Consider the following 19,291-nt stretch of genomic DNA (forward strand, 5'->3'; position numbering starts at 1 on the left):
TGAAGGACCGCGAAGGCTCGGCCCAGAACCCAGGGTTTCCTGTGAGATGAGAAAGCTCAAAAAACTCCGGGGAAGAAGTACAGCTAGTGACATGCATTGATGTTACATGAATGCATACAGATGGAGAGGAGGAGGAGGAGAGAGGAGCTCAGTGCATCATGGGAAGTCCCCCAGCAGTCTAGGCCTATAGCAGCATAACTAAGGGCTGATCCAAGGCAAGCCTGGTCGGCCCTAACTATAAGCTAACTATAAGTTTTAAGCCTACTCTTAAACATAGAGAGGGTGTCTGCACCCCGGACCGAATCTGGTAGATGGTTCCACAGGAGAGGAGCCTGATAGCTGAAGGTTCTGCCTCCCGTTCTACTTTTAAAGACTGTAGGAACCACCAGTAAGCTGCATTCTGGGAGCGCAGTGTTCTAGTGGGATAATACGGTATTATGAGCTCTTCAAGATATGATGGTGCCTGACCATTAAGGGCTTTGTAAGTTAGGAGAAGGATTTTAAATTCTATTCTAGGTTTTACAGGAAGCCAATGTAGCAAAGCTAAAATGGGAGAAATGTGATCTCTTTTTCTAGTTTTAGTCAGAACACGTGCAGCTGCATTCTGGACCAGCTGGAGAGTCTTTAGAGACTTGCTAGGGCAGCCTGATAATAAGGAATTGCAATAATCCAGCCTAGAAGTAACAAATGCGTGAACTAGTTTTTCTGCATCTTTTATAATACATAATTCAACCCGCTTTCAATAAATCATCTTGTTTCAGTAATTTTCTCAAAATGAGAGTCTTTCTCTTGAAACAAGAATGAATAAGGCAGGTCACACTTGAATAAGTGAAAATGAAGCTTGATTTTGGTATGAACCAGGTGTGAGACATTTTATTTGCATTACATGAGTCTGTGGTGAGAAACAGCAGGAGTTATTCTGTGGTGAAATCTTGTCATTTATCTTGTTAGGCAACCTGACATTCCTAAGCCTGCTTTGTTGACATATGCAGTACTGTCGGCTGTAGTTGCCTGGGTTTCTGACACTGCAATTTCAGAGAAACACTTTGAACTCCCCACATAGTTTATGTGAAGAATCTGGTCTCTCCTTCTCTCCTCTGCTTCAATTGATTTCTCACAGCGTGATTTTTTGATTTTGTGGTATAAACAATCACCTCCTTCAACCTTTATATAGACATTGTATGTGTTATTGTCCACTTGTTGTTTCTATATTATGTATATTTTTTCACCCACTTGCTCCTTGTTATTCATGTCCTCTCCGGACATGAATAACATTCTTGCTAAGTTTACATAATGCAGACTTTGTAATAGATTTGATGTAGTTGTTAAAGTTTAACTGAGACAGTCTAGTGAATTTACTAGTGAATTACCCATTGAGACAAACCAGTTCCTGTCCTGGAGATAGGCCTTAAACTGCTTTAGCACTGTGCCTGAGAGACTAACCAGTATAGTCAACTGGGTCAAAGGCAGCATTGAGATTAAATCATTTCAATCAAGATGGTTGTCGAAGACTCGGTTGTTCACTAAGATAACCACCGACTGTATGTATATAGAGTTACTTATCCCTTTGTTACCGATTCAATATTTATTTCAGCACTCATTGCACACTCTTCACACCTATGCACAAGCCTATTTGTATCCTGTTTACAATTTTAAAAAACACTTCAACCTTTATATAGACATTGTATGTGTTATTGTCCACTTGTTGTTTCTATATTATGTATATTTTTTCACCCACTTGCTCGTACGTAATAGTGATCAAATTCCCTCTATGCATAAAGATACAAGCCTGAATCAGTTTCTAAACAAATAGAATGAAAGCTGTCTGAATTAGGCAAGGACAATACAACAAAAACATAAATACAGCTAGAAATTTAAGATATCAATCGGCAATAGGTGGCTTTAAAAGTAATTACTTATTTTTGTGTCAATGAACAGGTGGAACAAGAAGTTTCATTTTTTACTTACAGTTGCTCTAAACAGGTTTTGTAGTTGACATTAAAGCCTCTAACAGCCAATTTAATCTATTTAGCATTTGTAGAAATCTAATCATTTGTATGCTGAGATATTATTTTGCCAGTGTGGTTTCTATTTACATGAAATGTCAGTATAAGTCAACTATATGCATATCTATATTTTAGCCATTCAAATATAGGAACAATAAAATAATCTTCAGCTCCTGGATTTATTTTGTGTCAAAGTTCACAGCACCTTCATAGTAGACAAATCAAATCCCATGGCTCTCAAATGGTTAGGGTTAGGTTTAGGGTTAGGGTTAGGGTTAGGGTTAGGGTCAAGGTCAGGGTTAGGGTTAGGGTTAGGGGTAAGGTTTAGGGTTAGGGTTAGGGTTAGGGTTAGGTTTAGGGGTTAGAGTTAGGGTCAGGGGTTAGGTTTAGGGTTAGGGTGAGGGTTAGGGGTTAGGGTTGATCTAGCTAGATCACGAATCATAGAGAACAATGTTTTACAGTTCATGGACTATCATGGGAGAGTAAACATCTCTAAGTAAACATCTCTCTCTAACATCTCTCCCACAAGGTCACAATGGTTTCAATCTGTGACATTTCATGCTTAATTTGATGACATTTCAGGAAGTGAATAAGCTTATAATGTGTTTGATATGAAAAGATTACAGTGTCTACTTTCTAGTTTCAGGTTTACAGGACATACAGTATTTATAGTAGTATGATGTATTTCTTACAAGTAACCCAAATAAAAATCCAAGCCCACATCGGTGTCGGCTTCTCATGAACTGCTGGTCATCTTGGGATATTTCTCGTTCTGTTGAATGAGATAATGTTAAATTCTGAGCCTTGAATGAATCAGCTTCTGCATTTACAATTCTGTATTTTTGTCCACACTCAAAAAAAACCCTACAATCTAGACAAATTTACTAATATCAAACAATCTAACCAGACTGTAACCAAGGCCGCTATGAAGCATCAACTGATAAAATAGACTTGATATAAACAATGACACTTTGGAAATTCAGGATAAGTTCTCTTGAAACTAGATTATTTAACTCCAAATTCAGCTCAATTTAGAAAATAATAGATCATGAATCCTTGTTATTTTAAAACCTGATGATGAAGAGCTTCCCCAGGAGGTTGAAAGGCAACATCATCATTTGAAATGAGTCACTGGGCAGTTTTGTGGTGTCTGTTACGCCTTCTAACTCATGGATCTGTTACTCAAACTGGCCTCCCTCGAACATTTTTCACATCTGACTCGTACCTGAAAGACCATGACCCTCACATTGTTTGTATGACATGTTATAACTGTTTTTAAGCTGCATATAAACACTAAATGGAGGGCATTCAAATAAAGTATTTTGTAGTGTTGTGTTGTCTGGTTTTCTTAAAGCAAAGGGTGATGAAGTTTATCTCAACCTGCTTCTCAAGGGTTTTTGCCTTTTCAGCCTTAAACCACTTTATCCCTTAATAATACTGTAGCTCTTTAAGGAAGTTGGCCCACTGCAGCTCTGAAATGCCAGACGAAACAGAAGTAACATTTAAAGAGGACACATTCTCCACATTTCCAGGTCTATATTTATATTCTGAGGCTCTACTGGAATATCTTTGCATGATTTACAGTAGTAAAATCCTTATTTATCTTATACTGGTCCTTTATGCAGCCCCTCAGTTCAGCCTCTGTCTGAAACAGGCCGTTTTAGCTCCTGTGGGCCCCCCTCCTGAAGACCCCTCTCTGTTCTGATTGGTCTGCTTCAGGAAGCCCCCCTCCCCCCAAGTAAACAAACAATAGTAGTAGGATTTCATTTCTTTTTCTCGTTGTTTAGTCAAAATGTAAACTTCTCTAATACTGCCGTACATATTCAAGCCAAAATCCAATCCGAAATATGCGAGTGGACAACGTGAACAACCTTAGCTACAACCTTAGCAACAAAGACGATGGAGCAGACCGCCGTTTTTTGTGGGCTCGCACAAACAATCTTATCATCAATCTGGTCATCATGAGGAGGAAGTAAATGTAACTTTGCAAACAAAACATTCAGAGCAGGCTGAAGCCCTGGCTTTTGACTTGCAGGGAGCATTTTTACATGCATTCACCTCAAGTTTGGAACTTTGGACCATGTTTAACATCCAACAACATAACAGTATAAAAATAAAAGAAAATCACTAAAAGCATGATATGTCCCCTTTAAGAGACTTAATGTCACTCTAGGGTCACCAGCTTGTTGTTCTGTAGCTGTGTTCAGGAAATAACCTTAAATGAACCAGAGACAAATCAGCAGTATTGTCAGCCACATCTCAGTCTAAAATTTGTGGGAAAGATTGTTGGGAGCGTAGACACACAGCTGTCTAGCCGCAGACAGAAAAACAGATGATTACTTCTTTTCCACCCATTACTTATCTTCAACATAACCACACATTTACTGTACTTTTACTGCACATTTGTGATTCACATGGTCATTATAAATACTCAGAAAAACAATGCTGTGTCTTCTCCTGTTTGATTTCATCAGCTCTAAACTGAGCTTTCATTTTCGAGTTGAATTTTAATGTGAAAATACATCCTAGCCACTTGTTGAAATGATTGCCAAAACTGCTATTCACAGATTTTAAATTTTGCTAACAACCATACTGTTATATTTGAAACTCTTCCTGTTTGACAGCTGCTCTTGGGTATTTTAAAGGTCACCTAAGCATTTGATATCCAAACTGGTGAAACATTTTGATGAAAATACTGAATACTGATAAAGGCTTGGAGTAAAGGCAAGGCAAGTTTATTTGTGTATCACTTTATCTCTCAACCCAAGCAGATGGCCACCCACCAAGAGCCAGGTTCTGCTTGAGGTTTCTTCCTGTTAAAGGGGAGTTTTTCCTTGCCGCTGTTGCCAAGTGCTGCTCATGGGGGAATGTTGGGTCTATGTAAATTAAAGAGTACGGTCTTGACCTGCTTTATGTGAAAAGTGCCTTGAGATTACTTTTTGTTGTGGTTTGGTGCTATATAAATAAAACTGAATTGAATTGAAATTCACATTTCATACACAAAGTCAATTCAAAGTGATTTGCATCAGTCATTTAAAACACAGCAAAAACATACACAAACATTCTGTTTCTGTTCTGTTGGACCTGCCGCTCAAGTTTAAGGGAAGAAATGCCACCAACGGACATCATTCATTCTATATACCTTTTTTGCAAGCGAAGACTTACAGACTAATAGGCTACGCTACTAATAGCAGTTTTTGTGGGGGTTTGCTTAAGCTAACAAAAAGAGACGAACTTTGTTTTTTTTATGAATGTGATCACACTGTATAGATTTCATTTACATCTGGCTGCGATCCTGACCATCTGAAAAGGCGGCCTAATCTGATTGCATTCAAATCCCAATTTACAACTTGCAATAACATGTGTTTTTTACTTATCCAGATAACGTATACAGATCACATTTTAATGGGGTCCTTGTTAAATAAATTTGTGTGTCATCTGCATATTATAATCATAGATTTTAATGTATAATTCAGTATAATGGAAGCTTGTAAATGTTAAATTGAAAAGATCCATGGATTGAGCCAGACTGTCATGTTGGTCTACTCAGATACATAGTTGTCAAGTACGACAAAGTAGTTCCTGTCATGTAGATAGGACTTGAACTTGACATGGTTTTCTCCAGTGTGTTTAGTAGTTTTATATGATCAGCCATCTCAAAGGCAGCTCTGAGATCCAATCAGACTAAGACTGAATTTTTTCCTGAATCAGGTTTGAGTTTTAGTTTACAAATTTATGTTTAGTTAGTTGTGGTGAACTAAACAAAAGGAGGTCTTGACTTGTTTTACTTTTTTTTTGTTTGACACGGAACTTGTCACGGTCAAGCTCATACCTTCACATGTATGACTAATGAAGGTAACAGGAGTTTGGGGGTTCATCAGCCAATTATTGGTACCAAACAGACTATTGGCATTATTGCTGATGGTAGAGAAGAACTGGCTTTTCCATCTTGATTTTTAAGTGTGGCGTCTATGAAGTGATTTAAGTTCTGTGGGTTTAATTTGATGTTAGGTGAGCCATACAAGTGTGCATTCCCGTGTTAGGCACTTAAGCCTATTCAGTTTGGATTTGTCCTATGCTTCTCAGCTATTGATCATCATCAATAAACACAGCATCAGTCTGGATCCACTGCTCGCTTTTCTTGGCTGCTCGGAACACCTGATGTTTATCTGTACTGCAATTTTTTTTAATGCACCAATCCAGTTTAGATGTTTTTTGAGCCCTGGTTCCAAGGAAATTATTCATCACAACTGTATTTGTATGGTTAATGGAGCGCACTATTACTATATAAATGTGCAGCCCAAGTTGCAGCAGGAAGATTTTATTCTCATGAACTGCTGGTCATCTTGAAGAGAGAGATGTGAGAATGTTTTCTAATACTCAGATTCATAGAAGAGAAACTCTTATTATGCATTTTAAAAAGATATGTCCCCTTTTTTGATTTGTTGTATTTGTAGTATTTTTGTCTTATCTTGTTTGTTTCAGCTTAACATGTTTTATGAGAAAAATCATAAATAAATGAGATAAAAAAAAAAATTCCCACTGATTTGTGATCATTTTTATTTGCGCATCATTCAAAGCAGCCATACATGCTTCAACTTACTATTAATACTTTATGTATAAAAATAATGAATGGCAAACTCCATTGCCTTGTTCTCTTGGGACACGACTGACCTCAGGCATATAAATAACTTAATAAATTAAGATTTCACTTCACATATTAAGCCATAACACAAAAGTAGAACTATGAAACCTAAATTAAAACGGCTGGTGCCATGCCAATGTTTAACTGCAGACATAGGAAGAGGTAGATACGCAGTAGTAGGCCAACACTTTTTGTTACTAATATCAATGTCATTTTTGTTTGTTTGTTTTTAATACTTTAAGAGTTAAGTGTCAGTTATACAGGATCTTTATCTGTTTTCACTCCCAGAAATAAAAGACCAGAGTTTTGTGTTTTGGAGTTCAACGCTTGTTACTGTAAGGTATAACGTAGTATCTTTGCAATACATATGTCAATCATGTCAATCACCTGACCTGAAATGAAGTGTCCTCAAAAACATGTTGCCTTACATAGTTTATTGTGATTGTATCATTTATTACTATATTTGAAATGTTGGTTACACAGGACAGCTGCATTTCAAGCTAGGTGGATTGTTTGGTCAATTTTAAGAAGAATAAAAATGAAATGTGTCAAAAAGAGTTAAGTAAATAGACTCCTAAATATATTCTTGTTTAGTTAATGCAAAAAGTACTAAAGCTAGAGGCTTGTGAACAGTGCATCTTGAATAGAACAGAAATTTTTGAGCTGCTCTGGACCAGCCAACCTCTTTAGAACCTACAGTGAGATATTTTCTGCCTCAGACTACATTGACAACCACCTCTTCACACAGCTCGTTTAGAAGAGAGTCAATACGCTGCAGCTTATTCTGTAGTTTTTCACCAGCACTATGCGCTATCTTACTAACTACTGTTGGAAGGTCCCGAAGCTGCATTGCCGTGGCAGATGCAACCCATGCGTTGATCCATGCATGAAGATCTGAGATGTCTAGACCCGAAAGAGTTCCGTTCCGTGTCTTGCTGTTCTGAGATGAGAGTCTGTGCACGATCTGACGAAGCCGCTTATTGCCTATTCTCTGGTGAATGAAGAAAGCTGGAAGGATTTCTCTAAGGTATTCGGCTCCATCTGCAACAAATAAAGAAGATGACTCAGTCAGCAGCTAAAGAGCTGTCCACATTTTAATGACCAGCCACATGTGGAAAAACAAATCTTTTAAAATCAATTAATTTCAATTGATTGGCTGCTGACTTTTAAATCTTGGATGTTTCAGGTGTATAAATCAGAACCATGATGGATCTGTAGCAAGATTCAACTCTCTGAAATGTCCAGAAACTTACCTTCTTACATGAGTGTCTAAATGATATCAATAACAATAATATCAATAATATAGGTGTTTATTTTTGAAATTAAGTGAATGTAAAGAATCACTGGTGGCCTTTGAATTTGCAAATTGATATTGCTTCTTAGGGAAATGTGTGATTTTGAGTGTCTTTGTTTTAGTAAAAGGGCTGACATATTTACAAGTAAAACCAGAGATGTGGCCAACAACAACACATGAACCTTCCAACCTTTCTTAATAAACTGGTGATCTTACCTTTTGATCCATTGGCTTCGCAGCTCGAGCACACGCTGTCATGCCAGTTGGAGCCCTTCAGCACGAGCCGCAGCCCTGAAGCTTCGCAGTTCTGGTGCTGCATGCAGCTCTGCTCAGCAGAGCTGCATGCAGAGTAGGTGCCGTTGGGACAAACGTGGCACACTGTGTCTGCATGCGGTGTACCTGGAGGAGACATGTGCAGTTGTTTTAGATGAAGAATGGAAATATGTTTGGATGTTATCCTGATTGGAGACTGCTTCTCATCATCATGCTTTGATTGAAATTAAAAGCTATTTGGAAATACATATCTGAGCAATTACATACTAATCAAATTGACCACAAACAGCAGCAAAAAACGAGAAACCTCTTTGATCACGTGCAATTAAGAGTCATGTACCAAAACATTAGAAGCCACTTGAGCACAGAAGTTAAGTCTTGACCTGCGGATCAGGATATGCAACAAAGACGATCTCATCTCAAGGTCCTCTTACAGGCTTTTATGGAGCATTTAACCACATTTCACAGTCTTCATCAACAACTTGAACTGGCTCAAATGACTGATAACCATAACACCTGCAGACTGTTGAAGACAGTTTGGTTGAAAGCTCAGAAAGAGTAAGTGGACCAGTATACTACTGAAATATACTCTTCTGAAACTGCAAGGAAATGATCCAAAGTTGCATTTTTGTCAAATGAAAGATGTTGCTGGTGCAGGGATGGACTTGTTCAGAAACATAATTATATATTTATATTTTTTATTGTTGTGTAAGCATGGAGCTCGTAATTACCACTGTTTGCCTGTGTGGGGCAGTACACCTCAGTCTAAAACATGCCCAGACTTACTTCCTCTCATTCAGTCCTTAAAATCCAGTGAAATCCTACTACGTGAATGTGATTACATCCACTTGTTGCTGATGTTGCTCAGCTCATCTTGGTGGATCTCTAAAAACATGCGTCACCACCTTTAAAATGATCATAAATCAATAACACTTGATTCTTGAAAGCTGTGGAAACACAAGCCATGCTGTCATTTCTCACATTTGCCTCCAAAATCTTCATTCGTTTTTTAAAAATGAGCCCATTTAACGAGTTTTAGTTGTTAAAAACTGCAACATGACAGTGCTTTCTCCATGGTAACAGTATTAGTTCAGTGATGCGAACCAAACGTGACTGTAGAGCTTAACAGGTGATATGAATTAAACTTTAATAGTAAATTATACTGAAACATTAAAAGCAATCCTGAAAATGTTTTTTTTTTAATGATACTGCAACCAGAAATTAGAGTGGCTACAGTATGCAGAGAGGCATTATGGGTATTGGAGTCTTTGGTAGTCTGTTATGATGAGTCATCTCTTTCAGTCTAAGTTTTGAATCAGTTTACATACAGACATGTCAAAGTGTGTTGTTCTGACATGTCTAAATGGTGTATGCTATGTGTTCAGCCTTCTGTTCAGCAACAGGTTATAGCTGTCACGTGGACTACCGATGTGTCAAACATACAACTATAGCCTATACTATTTACTGGGGTGTCACTGGGGTGAATTAGAGGTATCCAACACCATGCTGATCCCTGATATTGAGTTAATCTAATTCCTGATCTCCCCTTCATGAGAAGGTTCTGAACATGTTCTGATGGGGGACCTTCAGCCCCTCCCAACCCGATCTGGACTGTACCCCGAAAGCATCAGCTTACCTTTGGTCTGCACTCCTTCTCCGGACGGGCACTCGCGGTGGCGCAGACACATGTCATACTTGTAGTAGTATCCCTGTTTACACTCGCACTGGCAGTCACTGTCCGCGCTGCACACCCTCTTCTCCACCTGGTTCTTGCCGCACACCCCGCAGCGCAGACATCTGCCGATGTAGTTCCACAGCTCCGTGTACGAGCCGCGAGGACACGGCGCGCACACACTCTTTTGCGTCATTGTGCAGCGCGAGAGCAGGTAGGTTCCGGGCGGGCATTTGTCGCACACCACCTGTTTGCCGGTGGTCGGGTCTGTGCTTCTGTATGTGGGGAGCTCGCCGTTAACGCCGTAAACCGAGTTAACCCCGTTAACCAAAGCGCAGCGCTGTGACAGGAGCAGCACGGAGAGGAGCGGGAGGAACATCTGTAAGGAAAGAAGGGAGACATGAGAGGAAATTAGGAAAACTCAAGGAAATACAAGAAGAAACGAGGGATATAAGGCAGCACAAGGACACGCAGCGAAACACAACATGGAAATACAGGAAAATGGAGCAACAAGGAAATACATCATCACACATATGTAGCAGGTTGGTCACATCACTCCACATCATCCATCTACTCTTGAAATGAATGAAAATGAATGAAAATCCTCAGAGTATAACAAAAAAAAAGGCCCAGTTTTGTCACTTCGTTTTTAAGGTCTCCACTAGTTTCCAGTTAAAAAAATCACCAAGAAGGTTTCCATCACAAAAATAACAATAAAACACAAAATAACAAAGAACCAGCCTACACATTTTAATCCTCGGTACGCTGAGAGATCCAGTTAGCTAATTTATATATATATATATGTATAATAACATCTGAGGAGTGTAAACGGCTCTCTTCACGCGTTGCCTACAGACTAGTTTGCAGTGTCTCGACACGTCTGCGACCTCTCTATCTCCACCTACCATCGAAAACATGCCACGTCTGATGTTGCGAGCTGCTTCAGCACTGAGGAGGATGATACTCTCACTGCCTCCTCACCTATATATATGTTGGGCCATGATTGATTCTGAGGTCAGCAGAGTTGGTTTTTTTTCATGACACACACCAAAGTGCTGTTATCATAAGGGTCTGAATACGTTATAACAATAAGGATGACTATGTGACTAAATGAGAATTTTATTTAGTGTGTGAGTTAGTTGCCTGGAGTTTCATGTCAGGATCCTGGCAGAAGATTTTCAGTATTATTATTATTATTACTTTCAGATTTTAATAAAAAATGAAGACAATAACACAAAAGTATCAAATAAAACATCTTCTGATCAAGGCATTGGACAGCTGTTTGAGTGAGAAAGGTGATTTTGGCTGACTTTAAAGCATGTTGAATATAGAGGCTGTTTGTTGTCCAGCTGCTGCCTGTATATGATATTTGTTCATTATATATTTGTATATCTGAGTCTACTGAGAGCTGCTGAGTCTAATTCCTTGTGAATTTGGTTCTCTTTGACTGGAGCAGAACACTGGTGTGTAACACACTTCTATCACTAGAGGGTGAACTATTACAAAGATACCCAGCCTTTTCATTCATAAATTCCATAGGACAAGATTTTTAAAGTTTAGTTATTGATCGTTTTCCTTTAGTTTTGTCAATAATTTTGGTAAAATGCCTCCATTCAGGGGAATAATGAGAATATTATCATGGCTATTTTGATAAAAGATCAATTGTTTCAGTCATTTTTAAAGCAAAAATGTCAAACTTTCCCAAAGTTTCAGTCAGTCATTTGTGAGGATTTTCTATTTTTCATAGCCTTATGTGACGTGTAAATTCAATATCTGGGGATTTCGACTGTTGACTCAGACTTTTTTTTTTTAGAAACTTATTCAGATGTTTCATGGACCAAATGGTTAGTCGATCAATTGAGAAAATAACCGGCAGACTTATTGATAATGAAAATAATTGTTGGCTGCAGCCCTAATGATGGCCGCCGATTGTCCTCTATAGTAAATATTGTGTGATAGAAATTGAAGTAAGTAAAAAAAATAAAATAGAAACATACTGATAAGCCTGTACAGTAATTATCGCTACTATACTAATATCAGTCACCAATATCAATATCAAAAAACATCAACCTATTTAGCATTTATAAGCAGTATATGAACATTTAATAAATGGTTTATAACACACTATAATGTAGTTGTAAGCAGAAATAAGGATAAAATCCAGAATAGAATTTAAAATCCTTCTCCTCACCTACAAAGCTCTAAATGGTCAGGCACCATCATATCATAAAGAGTTCATAGTACCTTATTATCCCACTAGAACACTTCGCTCCCAGTATGCAGGCTTACTGGTGGTTCCTACAGTCTTTAAAAGTAGAATGGGAGGCAGAGCCTTCAGCTATCCGGTTCCTCTCATGTGGATCTTCCACATTCAGTTCAGGGTGCGGACACTTTCTCTATGTTTAAGAGTACGCTTTGAAATTTTCCTTTTTGATAAAGCTAATAGTCGCCTTGGACCAGCCCTTACCTATGCTGCTATAGGTCTAGACTGCCGGGGGGGACCTCCCATAACGCAGCTCCTCTCTTCTACTCCTCCTCTCCATTTGTACGCATTCATGTGCCATTAATGCATGTTATTAACTTGGCTTCATTCCAGAGTGTTTGTGCTTTCTTGTCTCTCAGGAAAAACCGGAGTCCGGGTTGTAGATGTCGCGGTGCATGGCTGCAGGGACAATGGGTATCCTGCCTCAACACCTTCTCCTGCTATTATTGCTGTTATTATTAACGGTCATATCTCTATTATAATTATTGTTTTTATTGTTGTTATTATGCTTCTCTGTGTCTCTCTCCCCCTCCCTCCCTCTTTTCTCTCTCAATACAACCAGTCAGGACAGGTAGCTGCCCGTGTAGAGCCCTGTTCTGCTTGAGGTTTCTTCCCATTAAAGAGGAGTTTTTCCTTAACCCTCCTGTTGTTCTCGGGTCAAAGTTGACCCATTTTCAAATGTTTTTATATCACAAATATGGATTTCTTTCATCTAATTGCCTGAAAATCACATGGATGGTTCCATACCACACGCTTTGAAAGTAAAAGTAATGATCACTGTGCAGTGTCTAGTCAATGCTTATTCGAGCAGAGTGTAATAAACCGCAGTTTTACGACTGCATGGAGTACATAAAAAGCCCAGAACGGATGATTAATACTATGGCGTAAGAAGGGAAAACTAGAGCAGCTAGGGAGATGGCTTGGCAAAAAAACTGGTGACACATTAAGTCTCCAGCTAAAGGTGTTAGTGAGGAGCTAATGGTTAGAAGAGCGAACTTGTTACTAGAGGGTTCACAGTTCGATCCACCCAGATGTGTCTGAAGAGCAGCGCTTGTTGCTTTTCATGGTTTTATCTTTATTTGTTAATAAACGAGCATTCAGATCACTGACTGTAGCTATATTATCACTAGGACAGATAATATCAGGGTGTGGCGATAATGGTGCCACAGCAACTTATCATGGGAGTGAATTACAAAAAAATAGAATTACTGTACTTTTAAAATGTTTTTCCATATGTTGTCATGTATGAAGAGACCCAAAATGAACACTGTAAGCAGACTACTTAATTACCATAGGCGGATTATTTAAACAGCATTAATCTTGTACAGGAATGATTCTGTCCCGAGTTTTTTGATCCATATAAGCAGCTGATCACTGTAAGCAGTTAACACTGTATGTTAAACACAGCAGAAGGTCGTGGTTTGGACTTTAAATTAATTTTCTTTTTGTCTTCACAGCTTGAACAAAATGAGTGAAATTAAATAAATAAATAACTTCAAAAAAACACACTTTTATGTCTTAAATTATAAATACTAAGCTTTTAACTAAAAAGGGTTCACTCCAAAACAAAAGTGACCATGAATGAAATGGAGATGAACTGAAGTATTTTTGTAAAAGTCCCTCACAGCTCTTCCATTTTATGTTTCCGAACACGGACAAGTGATGCGAGTGCGAAAAGACACTTGAGGGAACCGTCCTTTGGGATTCTGTTTCCGTCTGTCGGATGTTCTTTGACTCACAGCTAAATTAAGCTAGTTAGCTGTATAAGTTACCATCATATAAGCTACAGTCATGAAACTGAACTCTCACTTAAATTAGCGAAATTTATGGAAATAATTCAGGCTTTCCCTTTATCCAGCTTGATGGAACAACCCTCTGCTCTATGTGAAAACTGCCCTTAGATATCTTTTATTATGATTTGGCACTATATAAATAATTGAACTGAACTGAATTTTTAGGATTGCTTCCACCTTATTCCGTAACTTCACATTGGGAATACAGGAATTACACTGTATGTTGTAATCTACAACTTTTTTTTCACTGTTCTGTTTTCTATGCACTACTGTTACAAAAGCAGCTGTTTATACAGTCAAATTGCAAAATGCAAAGTGGTTAAAACAAATAAAATTGTAAGCCTTTGTGCTTTTAAATATGTATAATATATACAGTACCAGTCAAAAGTTTGGACACACTTCTGCATTCAAGGGAATGAGATTCAACCATCAACGTCAATAAAGTTAAAGGTCTCCTCCAGACATTTTTTACAACAAATAAAAACACTCTGATTTGACAAATAATTTGTACCTGATATTTTTTTTCCCCACAAAAAAAGTTCACTTACTTTGTTAAAAAGTGTAAAACTGATATTTTCTCTTTCTCCCTCGGTGAAAAATCCAGAAACGTTTTCTAATTTCAAAAGTTTGAAACTGCTGAACGCGAGATGTCTCTTCTTTGTTCACTGTCCAAGTCGTTGGACAGTGTGAGCTTATCTGGCTAATTTTAGTTCCTCTTTTTGTTACTATACTTCCACCTGCAGCTCAACAGGGAAACACTGTCCGAGGAAACACAAAGAGGGAATTTGATGCTAAAAAGACTGTATCCACTTGATATGACTGCTGAAGCCTCATATTAACCTTTTCATACATGGTGTCCACTACAGTGGACAGGTATTTGGAAGCCATCTTGAACCATTTAAGTTATAGTACCATGTCCCAACTACCAGGTGGTGAACCTCCAAAGTGTTGTCTACAATTCCATCTGAATATCATTTTTGGCTCTCTGTGATCTTGAGATATTGAATCATAAATTCAAAATGGCGGAGGGTGGAGGAAATGCAGCAAGTAGCTCAGGAAAATCTGTTAAATACTTTTATTCATAGAGAAAAGAAAAACAGGTAAAAAGTATATTTTTCAACTAAATAAGATGTTTGAAATAATCTTATCAAGGTTTTAATAATATTTTTCCTGTACATTATTTTCTGTGACTGAAAATACATCCGTCCACTCCAGTAGACGTCATGCAACAAAGGGTACATTCTGTCTATTGGGCCTAGGTCTTGTTTTTCAAATGTCCTCGCTATTTTCGTTGTTATCTAATGTTCCTATGTGTATTCATATATATATATATATATATATATATATATATATATATATATATATACACACACACACACACACACACATATATATATATATATATATATATATATTTCCATAAATCACTTTTTACTCCATTGATACATGGTGTCCACTACAGTAGACACATTTCAAAATTCAATATATTAAAAAAAAAGTTACTGACATGATTTTTCACTTGTTTAAGAGTAAAAATAGACAGTAATTTTTTTTTTTACTCTGTGATTTAATAATTAATGCATGAAAGGGTTAATTGTCTACAAACAAAAGCTAATACCATAAGAATAATGTAAAAGATGTTAAAATACACACCTACTCCAATCTGGGTCCGTAGAAATGCTTCAAAAAGTTCTCCATCAGTATCAGTATTGTTTATTATTAATACTGGCAATGACCGCATGCTGATTCTTGTTTATGATTATTTATAGAAATGGCTGACACCTTGTGGCCAAATGACATCAGTTCTTTTTTATTTCAGACTTGCATTTGTCTGAGATGATTTCATGATTTAAAGGTGCAAAATCTTAGATGTTTACCTTTTTTTTGTCCTTTAAATTGATCAAAACATGTTTGTGAGGGGTTTATTGGTGATTAATATGAGTGACCAATGGTTTATACTGTATGTGACTCTATAATACTATACAAGAGTATTAATGACAATATCATATATGTAATTATGTTTTCTATAATCTATAAGGTGTTAAGTAAGATTTGAAGATTTAAAAGTTAACATTTGAAAACAATTACAGCATACATTTTATGGTGTTTCAGTGTGAAGTTGTGAATGAAATTTGACAAGTTCACATCTTTTCAGGTCCCTTAAATTAGAGAAATTTGAGTCAGCATAGGTAGTTAAATAGTTTCTTTTGTCAGCGATTGGACATTTAAGTGTATGCAAACACTATAGGGAATAAATTATAATGAACATTAGACAGATTATTTACTTAAATACTACTAATAATTGAATTACTACTTACAATTTAAATAATTTACTGATAAACAGTAATGGTCCCAAAATGGATCCCTGGTGAACACCACGTTGTTTTTGTCTTTTAACACATAATTTCTACAGTATATATTGTGTCATGACACCCATCTTTACTCAATTAAATGTGAGTTTCTGTGTCATAGGTCTAAGAAAGATTTAGGAACACAAGTGCATTCATTGTTGTGTTGCAGATATTTTGTCATCTGGATGATATTTTATAAAGATACACAGTAGTTTTTAGAATATATTCTGTAATTTTGGAAAAAATTAAATATGACACTATCCTTCCTCAAAAATCCAACCAAGATCCTGCAAGCTCATTTTCCGCTTTGAGATATTTGAAAGAATCAACTGAGAATGAATTGGGCCCAGAAGCTGGATGTTAGACCAATCAGAACACTTTGGGGAGTGTTAGGATGATCATGTTAGTCCTCAAACTCCCAGAACCTTTCAATTAAGGCTGCAGCCAATTATTATTTTCATGATTGATTGATCTATAAGTCATAGTCTTCATTAATCAATGAACGGTTTAGTCTATGAAATGTCTTGAGAGGTCTTTTTGTGACATCTTCTAATTGCATGTTTTGTTCGACCAACAGTCCGAAATCCAAACAAACTCAGTTTACAATGATTGATGGAAAAGATTGATGAAAAGCAGCACCAGCATTTGTTTAGCTAAAAAGAGACTGAAAAGATTAATCAAATGTTATTTTCTGACAATCAAGTAACCGATTGAATAATCTGAACAACTATTTGAGTTGAAAATGAAGCATCATCCTGCAGCTGTGCAGCCAGTTTCTCTCCTCAGGTTGAATCAGAATCTGGTTTGGGTTGACAGTTAAGACTGAATTTTAAAACATTTCCAGAACAGCCACCACGTTTTTCAAAACCAAAACACCAATGGTGACCAGGATGAGGTGTGACAGTCACACTCAGTCTTCCTGAGTCTTCTAGTTGTTCTGAGAGTTAAAACAAAAACTAGCGAAGAAGCTTTTGCTTACTGTAGTTCCAGCTGCTGGAATACTTTGTCAGGTGTGATAAGATGTGCTCCAACAGAATTTAAAAGCAGACTGAAAACCTTTACGTTTTCCTGTGCATGTTAGTAGTTTTAGTCTCTTGTGTGTGTGTTGTGTTGTGTTTACTTAAATGTGGAGCACATTGAATTTCCCCTGGAATGAAATGTGCACTACAAATAAAATTTGCTTTGCTCTGCTTCCCTTATTACCGTCTTTCTCCTTGCAAAATTTCATAAAGGCTTTCCCGTCCACAGTGACAGAGGCTAAGTCCTGGAGTTATGAATTGTTTCTAAGTAATACTAATTATTAATATTATGGAATACAGCATCATCACCTTTTCTGAGAAATTAAAAAGATGGCTTGGGACCCTTGTTGCATGTCAAACCCCTCTCTCTCTACCATTGTTTCCTGTCTGCTTCTCCACTATCAACTCTCCTTTAAAGGCAAAAACATAAAAAAAAGGTGCCCAAATGAGTAAGCAGAGTGGTTACAGGTTTATGTTGCGGTTCAAATAATACCTCTGTGTGTGCATAATCAACCAATGTGGATGAAAGCAATGACAAAATTTGAATTCAGATTGGATAACCAAGAGAAAAACAAAACAAAACAAACGTTTATGGAAGTTTTCCTCATAGTATTCGTGATAAATTAAATGAAGACCACCTGTTTCTAGTGGGGTTTCAATTAAATGGTGTATCTGGGAGGTCCAATTTTTGGTGAGTCATGTATTGCGCTAAAACAATCACCATGAAGATAAACAACACTCAAAAAAAGCACAAGTCAGAGGACAGATACAAGGACATTTCACATCATCAAAAACATACCATCCCCCTTGTGAAGCACGGTGGTTGCAGCATCATACTGTTAGGATGTTTCTCTGGAACTTGTGAGGGTAGATTGTTAAATGTTTGCAGGAAATTACAGGGAAACGCTGGAAGAAAACCTGATGCAAAGAAACCGTTTAAAGGTTTGTTTTCCAGCAAGACAATTAGCCCACATGTAAAGTCAAGGCTACACAGGAATGGGTTAAAAACGATGGTTATAACCGGGTTATCCTTATTAGAATGTGGATGATTTGACATGAGTCTGGATTCTTTGGTTCTTTGGAGCTGCTTAAAATCTAACTGTTGTCATAGCAACAAACCTGACAGTTACCTGGATCACAACCAAGACGTTTTCAAACATGAAACTCATTTTCAGATATAATTCACTTTCTCAGATTTATAATGAATGAATATTGATATAATTATGACTTTGGATGAGAACATTATTGACAAATCATTGGCTGGTGTAATTATTATATTTTTTTTTTTATGATGAAGAGTTACTGATACTTATACATGATAAAACATACAACTAAATAAAAGTTTGTACACTACAAAGAAAAATCAAACCAGATTTAGTTTGGGATACTTTGAGTGAAAAGACATAAACTCATCTAAAAGATTCTGACTGTTGAAAGGCCAACATATTTATTTTGACATTTGAAACACTAAAACATATTAAATAATTAAAGCCGCAAGCAGCGCGGTGCAGTCCAAGGGCTTCTGTCACAGGCATGTAGATGTCTCCAGACCTGGGCTGACAGGTCTGACTTTACAAACATGTAAAGTTTGGTGCGACCGGAGCATGTACAATAAAGTTATAGCGACTTCCACTGCCATGGCGAAACATCAAATCTCAACGGTGTGGGGATGACAATTTTCTGCAGGGTGAGACATGTCTGTCTTGCTCACACCTGTGGCATCAAAATTATGCAAGTTTTGGGCCCATTCACTGTAATTTCAATTAATAATTTGAAAACTTTTGATGAGTTTGTGTGTAAAACAAATTAATTTCCTAATTTCATCAAGTTTATTTTTAGAAAAGTAAAGACTTTTAACCCACATGACCTGGTCAAAGATTGATTGAAATGTGTACTGTCAGGTGTGTAGAGACAATAAGTAACTGCAGTTGGACACAGAAAAATACTCATATATTTGAATGGAGAGTGTGAGCGA

At 37.3% G+C, this 19,291-nt stretch overlaps 1 protein-coding gene across 3 annotated transcripts; it reads right to left on the minus strand.

The window, feature by feature from the left end:
- Positions 1-6,542: 6,542 nt before the first annotated feature.
- Positions 6,543-14,587, minus strand: LOC121912754 (tumor necrosis factor receptor superfamily member 6B-like). 3 transcript variants are annotated; one of them, XM_042435146.1, is made up of 4 exons: positions 14,495-14,587; positions 9,855-10,269; positions 8,162-8,344; positions 6,543-7,692 (listed from the first exon to the last, which is right to left on the minus strand). In XM_042435146.1, exons 2-4 carry the CDS (start codon positions 10,267-10,269, stop codon positions 7,367-7,369), a joined length of 924 nt encoding a protein of 307 aa, XP_042291080.1. In that variant the 5' UTR covers positions 14,495-14,587; the 3' UTR covers positions 6,543-7,366. The 3 variants fall into 3 exon arrangements, with proteins under 3 accessions (XP_042291080.1, XP_042291078.1, XP_042291079.1); XM_042435144.1 differs by lacking the exon at positions 14,495-14,587 and adding an exon at positions 10,796-11,067; XM_042435145.1 differs by lacking the exon at positions 14,495-14,587 and adding an exon at positions 10,638-10,775.
- Between the last annotated feature and the right edge of the window lie 4,704 nt (positions 14,588-19,291).

The sequence above is a fragment of the Thunnus maccoyii genome, chromosome 15, assembly GCF_910596095.1.
Source record: "Thunnus maccoyii chromosome 15, fThuMac1.1, whole genome shotgun sequence".
In the NCBI taxonomy this organism is placed as follows: Eukaryota; Metazoa; Chordata; class Actinopteri; order Scombriformes; family Scombridae; genus Thunnus; species Thunnus maccoyii.